Raw genomic sequence first — 10,532 nt, forward strand, 5'->3', positions numbered from 1 at the left:
GAATTGCATGAGTATTTTATGATTAAGCTTTTTTTTAGTGAAGCGCACATTTTGCAATGGCAGTAAAATGAAATAAGAAGAAGAAAAAACGAAAAAACAATATTTAAATAAAAATAAAGCAAAATTGGTTTTTAAATAATTTAACAAATAACAATTTAAAGAAATATGTCATTTTTACTGGTGTTTTCTTTTATAAATACAAAAAACCCCACAACAAATATATTAATTTCGAATTTTTTTTTGAATTCAGTATAAATGTGTATAAGATATTAGTACGAAAAATGTAACAAAGAAGCACAAGAAAAAAAGCCATAATTATAAAATCTCATGCAACATAACTATAACATAAATAGTAATATAAATACATATGAATTAAAAATTAAATAGTATATTGAAAAATAATTAAAAAAACAAGTGGAAATTATTTAAAGAAACAAAACAACGAAATGAAATCATAAAAAAGAAATAGTTATTAATCACAATTTAAAAAAAAAAATGGGTCAACACTTTTCATCAGTACTGTATTACTGTTTAGGGGGACGAGAGAAACAACGAGAAATATCATCTTTATCAGCATGGTGAATTTAAAGGAGTACGGAGAGCAACAACAACAACCATCATTACTGACAACAAATCAATTCAATTGTGAGCGTATGTTTACCGTTAAAAAAGAGTTTGAAACTTAGGGCGCATTTACACTGAACGTGTTTTATGATACGATCATAATTTAATTGCCACTCGGTGTAAATATACCTTTAACTTTAAATTGAGACCATATTCACCAGTTTTGGTTAAAACTACATCAAAATTGTTATTTCTTAGGGAAGGTAATGAAAAATAAATATTGTAAAATAATTTACTCCAAATTTTCATTATCTTCCATTAATATGTTTTCGAACACAATTTGAATTATTTTTTGTTGTTTTAACCAAAGGTGGTGAATAATGGTATCTAAATTTCAAGCAAAGTATTTTGTTAAAACAATTTTAACCAAAGTAATTTTTGTTATATATTTTAAGCAATGCAATTAAAAATATATCTTTAATAGTTAGGAACAATGATATTGAGGCAGAAGTATAGAAAATCAATGAAAGATTCGGAACCAGAAGCTTACTGGCCATTAAAAATCAAGTCTACTGGCCCTAAAATCAACCTCTAACAATTAGGTAACCCGAATTGAATTAAACTCGAATGATCGAGATTGCATCCAGAAGAAGAAAATAATATTTGTAATATTATAAATCTTTGTTATCAAAATAAGTCTGACCTCTAATTATAAAATTATTATTATTCCTATTCTAAAGAATTTTAATATTTCAAATTATCACATTGAACTTGGGGTTAATTGAATCAAGATTTGGTATTTTATTTTCGGAACTAGACATTTTCAAATGTGAATTGCAATTAAATAAATCGGAAATCTATCAGATTACCCTTTCTATTTTAAGCAAATACATATTGCGATATTTTATAAGGAAGAAATATTTCTGACTTTCGCCGAATTCCTTTAATAGATTTGATATTCTCTATGCCATTCTTGTAATTCTAATAATTTCTGTTTCAATGAGGATAATAATCTGAATTGTTGAAAACAAAGAAAAAATTTCCCCTGAATCTTTAGTATTTTTTGAGTTTCCAGTTATGCCCTTTTGATAGTCTTAAATTAGGACTATAGTAGTCATAAATTAGAACTTTAGTAGTCACAAATTAGAACTTTAGTAGTCATAAATTAGGACTCTAGTAATCATAAATTAGGACTAATTGTCCGATAAAATGAAATAAGTAAAGTTCTCAAAGTTATTTTGAAAAGAATATTTCGAAGTCCCCTTTATTTTTTAAGTACCTTTCATTGTATCCCTATTTGATCATGAGTTATAATCCTCCATAAATACACCTATTTTCTAAAATGTCAATCTCCTTTCCATATATTAATTTTAGCTAATAGTTTCGAATGAAAAATATCTAAAACTAGCTCCTCTGAAATAAACAAATTTTAAATCAATTTTTTTATTATCAGTGATTGGAACTATATTTGACTGATCAAGACTTCTGATAAATTTAAAATTCAAATGAAATTGTTTTTATTTATTTGAAAAGATTTTCATTATCATAAAAATTGGATTTCTGTTCACCTAACTTTCTATGTAAATCCCTTTTTAATATTTCCAATTTAACTGATATTTTAGAACTTAATCTGGAATTTTATTGTTTAATAAACAACGCTAAAGTTTAGCCCCTTCAAATGCAACTCTGTTTGCCCTTGTTTACATTCAACACAATAGTGTAAAATTGCCTCTCACATAACTGGCCTTTTCTACTCTCGTTGAGAGTGTGGTGAATAAAAAACCTTAACTCTTCTTTATACTGGGCGTTATTACACCATTAATGTAATATTGACTCTAGGCGTTGTTTCAATTATTATTTAAAATTATAGATACAGTAAACATTTATTAACTTTAAAAATTACTTTGGTTAAACAAAAATTCTTTTTTTTCTGATTTTTTTATATAAAAATTACAGTTAAATAAAATATATATAAATATTAATAATAATAAAAGATTACAAGATTTTTTTTGATTTGTTGTTATTAATGATGTTTGTTGTTGATAAACATTTTCCGGGCTGCAAGAGTTTTAAGCTGTATTTTGTCATTATCCAAAGAATAAGGTTTGCTTTTTTTAAATTTATTTTTTCTTATGACTGTGTTTAACTAAAAATATTGTTTTTTTCACTTCTTTTTATTTTAGATTGATTGGATTTGACATTGTTTATTGTTTTGTCTGTTTTCTTCGAACCAAACAAAATAAACATATGAATCAACACAGCTGACGAATTACAAAACAATGTGTTATTGTTGTTGTTGCAGATGTTGGGATCTTGTTTTTAATTTTTTTTTTGTTTAATTTTTAAATTAAATTAATTAATCACGCCCGCCACCCAAAATCTCATTAGAATTGGCCAAGACAGAACCACGACCATGATGTATGAGAAGGATGATGAGGATGGTTGGCCGGCCGGGTCAGAAGATCGAAGGCGAAGACAAGCAAAAGATTGCCACATGACAATCATAATTTGAATCATTAGAAGACTATAAAAATATGTGCCAAAAAAGAATTTCGTAAATTTTTTTTATAATTTTATATCGAATATTTGCTGTGTGGTCTGGTCGGATCTGGGCAGTTGTGACATGTAAGTATGTTGTAAGAATAATGTAATATACATATGTATATGTACGTGTGTTGTGAGAATTAATAATAAAATGAAATCAAAAAATTTAATTTCTTTATTATTTTGAAAATAAAAACTATTCTTTTTTCACATAACCTTAAAATGTTGTTTTATTTTTATTGGAAATTTCTAGGTTTGTTTTTTTTTTTTCAATTGAAAATCTACAGAAATAAAAACAATGGAAATTTGCTGGCATGAATTAATGATTATCTAGATTTGTATTTTTCTTTCGTAGAATTTTTAATAAGACACCGTACAAAAAAACAATATGAAAATAAATATGAAACAATTTTTGCGCACGTATTTTTTTCGAAAATTGTATATCTCAGATTTATTGTTGTTGTATGTAATAAATACATTTTGTGTGTGTGGTATACACATATATTTATACATATAGGCAAAGATAGATGCCCACCAGGCAGGCTGGCAGAACGAACAGCCGTTGTGCGGCTAAATTTGAACATTTCAATATTATTTTTTTCGCATCTTTATGTTTTTGCTTGGTTTTGCCTGAAAATGGATTTGGAAAAATGCTATTCTTTGTGTCATACAGAGACAAACCGACAGGCAGGCAAACAGACAGAAAAGCTAGCCGCTGCTGACCAACAATACATATACAGACGCACATCACTGCCATATTTTATGCTAATTACTATGTATTTATGTAGGAGTGAATGTGCGTTTTGCACACGGGCCCTCACTAAAAATGGGTTGACTCAAACCAAAAAAAAAAAGAAATAGAAAATCTGTTTCAAATCATTTTCAGAAAAAAAGTGGAAAAAAATAATCATTGCTGGCAGCCAAATTTCAAATTGATTATAATGTGATTCATATGTTTTACTTGCCAATGGCATACAAGATATGGCCTTTTGCAAGGGCCCTTTTTATAGGGGGGAAATGTAAAAATGTATTCTAGACTTCTTCTTCTGAAATCCAGATTTTTGTGAAAAACTCTGGCGTGTAATTTGGCATCATAGATTTTTTTAATTGAAAGAGACCTTTTTTGAATGAAAAGTGATAATTTATGGACAAAAGACCCTTCGGAAATATAGATTTTCTGGGACCTAGGATTTCTATTTAGATTATTTAGAGATACCATTTTAAATAAGACTACGACAACTTCGGGAAATTTATATATTTTGGTATCTCGAAAAGGCTCTTTTAGCGGCAATATATATTCGGAATACCTACGAGAATTATCGAAATAAATTTATGGAAAATATTCGTAGATTACAGATTGGAATCCTAAGTTTTTGTGGTCAGATCTGATGCCAATAAAAATGTTTATAATTTTTTAAATATATTAAAAGACGATATTTTATTTAATATGACAGATTTCCAAATCCAATTTTCATTGTCGTATATTTGCAAAAAAAAATTACATGAAAAAACCTAGATTTTAAATTTGACGCATGGGGTGGCGTATAAGTTATGACAATACTTATACGCACCAAAGACCAGTTCCACAGTATTGTGGCGGTATGTTCAAACTAAAAGTTGAAAAACAAAATACGTTACGCTTAGAAATTGTTTCGTATATTTGAAAACATTTTGCCCGTAAAAGGATTCTGAATATTTTTCAATTAATCCGATATTTTAAGAGCGTCCATAAATAGCTAATTTCAATGTAATATGGATGCCCTGAAAATAATCATTCTTCCAGTGTCTTTTCTTTCAAATTTTCCTCTATGCCCTGCCCTAAGAAATATCCAAGCCTCCCAATTTTTTTTATAATAAGTTGATAAGATAAAAATAGGCACTTAATTTTTTTCTGCATTTTCTTGCTAGTAAACTCATTTTTTTTGAGATTTTTTTATTTTTATCTTTTTTTGCACTTCATTCGGGGGTTAATTAATTAGTTATTTTATTTTAAATTTTCACTCGACTTAAATAATTTTTTTTTATATTAAAAAAGAAAATTTTATAAAAAAGCAAACATTTTCTTTGGACAAAGAAAAAATCCAAAAAAAACTTATAATTAAAGACTAGTTTAGTAGAACAACAACAGTTTAACAGGGGAAATTATTATTTTTTTTTTGTAAATTTTACTGATTAATTTCGATTAAAAGTACCTTTAAACTGTTGTTGATTTGTTAATATTTCTCATTTTAGTTTTTTTTCTCTCGTCGTTTTCATTTCGTTTTCTGATTTCATTTCAATTACATGTTGTTTTGTTTTTTTGGAAATTAATATCAATTGCTCTATAAAATATTTAATTTGTTGGGGGGGATTTATGTGTAAGGTAATTGTTGTTGTTGTTTTTTTTTCTTTTTTTCATTATCGTATATGAGGGGTCTTGTTTAAAATAGGTTTTCATTTGTTTGTTTGTTTTTTGATTTTGTTTTAATCCTTACTTTTTACAGTTAATTTGGCCGATGATTCCGCTTGTCCAGTTGATGATGTTGCACGTACAGTAAATATACCAGAATCTTCTTCATAGGTTGTGCCGATCAATAGTACGGCGGTATTGCCATCGAAAATCATCTGAAATGAAGATAATAGGGGGATTAGTAAAAAATTAATATTAGTTTAAATAAAATTAGGAGAGAAATTATTAGAGAGCACCAACAAATTCTACTCAGGTCCATGTACATGTATACTATAACATTACTCAATATTTAGGTCCCTCTTCTTAAACTATGTAATAAATTAATGCAGTATTTTGGTAGAATTCACAATTCTTATATAGTGGCGTATGATGTACGTCATCACTCATACGCATTATAGCACAGACTTCGAAAATTAAATGGTACTCAATTACAATTCCTTTATTGAATGAAAGCCCTTAATTATATTATAGGGAAGACAGAAGTATCATAGGCCGTATTAATTAAAATAAAATTAGGAGAGGAATTATTAAAGCGAACCAAAAAACGTAATCAGGTTCATGTATATATGTACTAGGACACTGTGCAATATTGAGGTTTTCATCTTTTCACACTATGTAATAAATTAATGCAGTATTTTGCTTATATAGTGGCGTATAATGTACGTCATCACTCATACGCATTACAGCACAGACTTTGAAAATTAAATAGCTGAGACGTTAGCAATTTGTTTATTGAATGAAATCCGCTAATTAATTTCTAGTAAAGTCAGAAGTGCCATAGGCCGTATTTGAAGGTTAGAAACAAGAAATGCTTTTCCAAGTGGTTCACTTCTAAGTACATCTAAAAACGTGGTGTACCATTAAATAGTAGCGTATGATGTACGACATAACTTATTCGTATCAAGGAACTTGAGAGATATGATACAGGATTTTGATCACTTGTTACAATAAAAACCACATTTATCAAAATGCGAATCTATTTTTATTAATATAGTCCAGCTTTCCGAAGAAAAATCATCGACTTATGAAGATATCGAGCATGTTTTTTTAAATTATTTTCATAGAGATTGTCTACTTTATATTTCAAGAAACATATATGAAATTATTAAGTACACATGATGTAGCGGAACTCTGTCAATGTTTAAGAAGGAATATGTAGCCGAATTTTGCAAGAAAAAATAAATTCGAGTACCTTATTTAGCTTCTAAAAAGTATCCAAATCCTTGAAAATATCAGAAATTCGGGAAGGAAATTCGGTATTATGCGTAGGCTTCTAGTAAAATACGAAGCGAAAAATTTAGAGTTGGGTAGTTCCGAAACGAAGTAGTTCATTGCAACTATTCCGAGAAAAGAACGATCGGAACTATTTCCAGATCTTTTATTGATCTCGTTCTTTTTTCTGATCCTGATTCCTTCACTGATCTCGATAAAAGAGAAGATTCAAAGGAATCTTGGAGTCGGAACTATTGGGAGGAAAGGAACTATATTTAAGAACTAGTTCCTTTAAAAAAAGGAACGAGAAAGATCGATCCACTACGTGAACTAGTTTGCACTACTTTTATTTCTTACTTTCTGCAAATTATTTTTTCAGAGTGTTTTTGATCTTTTGGAAAATTGCAAAACATTAGTTTAGAAAAACGAGACAGGGAATACCTAAAATGGGCGTAACCTCACATGAACTGGGAATGACAACTTCCCGAATCTTGTGTTGAAAAATTCTGCTAGGAGCTTTGAAAAAATCTTTCTTGGGGTATCCGATACGAATCGGTGTCCAAATCCTTGAAAATATCAGAAATTCGGGAAGGAAATTCGGTATTATGCGTAGGCTTCTAGTAAAATACGAAGCGAAAAATTTCCGTAATTTCGTATAGAGTTGGGTAGTTCCGAAACGAAGTAGTTTATTGCAACTATTCCGAGAAAAGAAGAACGGAACTATTTCCAGATCTTTAATTGATCTCGTTCTTTTTTCTGATCCTGAATCCTTCACTGATCTCGATAAAAGAGAAGATTCAAATGTCATCATGTCAATGTCATTAAAGAAGGCCTGCCGATCTTTTTGCAGTCTCCACCAGGAGGGGAAAATAAATTAAAAATTAGCTTTTATCTTAATTATGCTGGGACCTTCAAACAACCTGAAATATGAAGGGGGCAAAATAAAAAATACAGTCCCATATTTAAAATTGTCTGCAAGGAGATTTTATATTTTTGAGAAATTGCAAAAAATTAGTAAGGAAAACGAGACAGGGAATACCTGAAATGTGCGTGACCTCACATGAACTGGGAATGAAAAAATCTTTCTTGGGGTATCCAATACGAATTGGTATCGAGAATTTGTGAATGGGTCAATTTTTAAAAGTAGCTCTCATAAAATTTCGGTATTTCGGTTTTTAACAAATTTTGAATTTTCATTGGATGTCAAATCTCCCTACCATGGTATAATAATAGAAGGTAACAGCAAGTGTTGTTGTACAAAAAACGATACAAGAACCACATGGAAATTTGTTGTTGTAAGTTCTACTAGTGTCAACTCATTTTGACAGAAAAATGTAAACAAACAAACAAATTATCATCAAATTATTTTTATTTTGAAAATGAAATATTTTCGAATCCTCAAAATAAAAATTGAAAAACAAATGAAAATCTATCAAATTTATATTTCTATCGCTTCCACATCTTTCCTATAATGAGCCATTGCTATATATATGTGTAACTCATATGAAAATGCTGGGAATAGCGAGTTATTCCTTGAAGAAAATTTGTGTTGAAACTTTCCCAGCAGGCAGATTGAGTAAATTTACGGGAGCACATTTAATAAAGAACAATTTCAAAAGTATGCTCTCATAAATTTTCCTGTTGGGTGATTTTTAAAAACATAATTTGTCAAATTCATATTGACACTAGTATTACGTTGGAATCAAATCAGCTGAGATTTGCTGTTACCTTTTATAATTGTAATCTCCCTACAAAAAATATAAATATCGATTCAGTTTTGATATAGTCCCCACATAATGGTAACCCTACTATTCGATATAATTTGCTGTAGTTTAATGCAGCAAACCACATGTTTTCTCCTGAAAGCCCCAATCGATTTTTAGCATTTCGAATGTTCAAATTCAATTTTTATTTCTTTGTTACAGTTGAAGCAGTTGGTGGCGTATGAGTCATGTCAACATGTATAGGCACTAAGGACCTGAAAGTCGCTATTATAACTTGTTGAAATTGAAAAAAACCTGACCCGAAAATTCGAAATAATTACGAAAATTAGTGATATATGAAATTTTTATATGGACTTTGTATCGTTCCAGTGTATTGACTCTCAAACCGCATTTAAGAGATATCTATATGACATAGGAAATTCACTAAATCAGAAACGATTTGATACAAAATTCAGAAAGGTTTTTAAGATCAGTTAGAAATTTGCAGGTGTTTTGTAAGGCTGCTTCTTCCCCTTTGATGAACCTGACATTTTTTTTCTTGAAAAGGTTACTAGCGTTAACGCTAGAAATCGAGTTTTTTTCTTTCGTGTGGTATGTAATAATAATGTATAACTAATAAATAACAACAACAAGAAAAATATTTTGCACATCAACTTACTTGAAAATCAGGTGTTTCCGGAATTAAAGCACCTTCACGGAACCACTGAACACTTGTCGGTTTCACTTTGCCCGTTACTGTCGTCTTAAATTGGGCTGGCATACCCTCCGTTACGCTAACATCCTTCAAAGCGGTAATTGTGGGTGGAGCATCCAAATTCTCAATTGGTCGCACCTTCAATTGAGCACTGGTCTGAATGCTACCCAATTTATTTTCGGCAATGCACTTGTAGATGCCCTCATCTTCAGGGAAGGCTTCCGAAATGACAAGCTGATAGTATTCACCTTGACGTGACATTTGGAAGTAACGTGACGGTTTAACGTAGTTATCACCACGCATCCAACGAGCCGTGGGTGTGGGTTTACCCTCAATGCGACAACGGAAGATTACCTTGCTACCCTCTTCCACAGATTGACTCTTCAATTGTTCGACAATGTGTGGAGCCTTTTCCACGCCGGGGGTGGTTGGCTTTTCGGGTTTGGCCGAGGATTGAACAACACAATCGGCATCACAGCGAGCCTCACCAGCAGCATTCACAGCAACACATTCATAACGGCCAGTATCTTCGGCAGTTGGTTCAATGATCAACAGGGTGTGGATGTTGTCCTCTTCCAACATCTTGAATTTTATGCTGGGTTGGAGTTTCATGCCATTCTTGATCCAGTAGACATCCATGGGACGGGTGCCGGTTACCTTGGCATCGAAACGAGCCAACTGGCCGGTGGTCACAGTGGTGCTTTGAATGGTGTTTACAAAGCTAGGGGGAGCCATGCCACCCTTGCCGGCACGACGGCGTTCTTCAACGACCAAATTGGCACTGCACTTGGCGGTACCTCCATGGTTTTCGGCAATGCAGGAGAAGACTGCGGAATCTTCAACGAACACTTGGCGTATAATCAAGATGGACTTGCCACTGAAGGTGTGGATTTGCAAGTCGGGTGAGCTTTGGATGGGGAAGTTCTCGCGGAACCATTTGATCTTGGGCATGGGTTCACCATCGAATTCAACTTCGAATTTGGCCTGTTCATTTTCGAAGACACGGCATGGCTGGATCTTCTTGGTGAATACTGGTGGCTTGGCTGGCTTAACGGGGCCCTTGACCACACGTTCTTGAATGGTGCCCTTGTGCTCAACCTCAGTGGTTTCGGTGGCGGTAATCTTGCGGGTAATTTCCATGTCGCCAACAACTTCCTTTTGGGTTTGTTGTTGTTTGTTCATGTGCACTTCACGGCCATGGACGGACGATTCAGAGGGTTCCACGGGTTTTTGTTGGACTACGCGTTTGGTGGTGGCACTGGTGCTTGTTGTTTGTTCTTCTTGCCTATAAATAGATGAAGAGAAAGAGAGCGAAATTAATATTTAAAATATGAACAAATTTAAT

General features: G+C 31.6%; 1 protein-coding gene across 1 annotated transcript in view; it reads right to left on the bottom strand.

Moving 5' to 3' along the window:
- Positions 1 to 10,460, bottom strand: part of LOC133332058 (titin-like) — a gene marked incomplete at both ends in the record, with an annotated part of 30,931 nt that extends 20,471 nt beyond the window's left edge. The window contains 3 exon segments of the mRNA XM_061540439.1: positions 5,583 to 5,712; positions 9,152 to 10,418; positions 10,420 to 10,460. Of these exon segments, the coding sequence (XP_061396423.1) occupies positions 5,583 to 5,712; positions 9,152 to 10,418; positions 10,420 to 10,460 (1,438 nt within the window).
- Between the last annotated feature and the right edge of the window lie 72 nt (positions 10,461 to 10,532).

Source organism: Musca vetustissima, unplaced genomic scaffold, assembly GCF_032173495.1.
Source record: "Musca vetustissima isolate MV318-11 ecotype Yass unplaced genomic scaffold, APGP_CSIRO_Mvet_v1 utg1998, whole genome shotgun sequence".
Taxonomy (NCBI): domain Eukaryota; kingdom Metazoa; phylum Arthropoda; class Insecta; order Diptera; family Muscidae; genus Musca; species Musca vetustissima.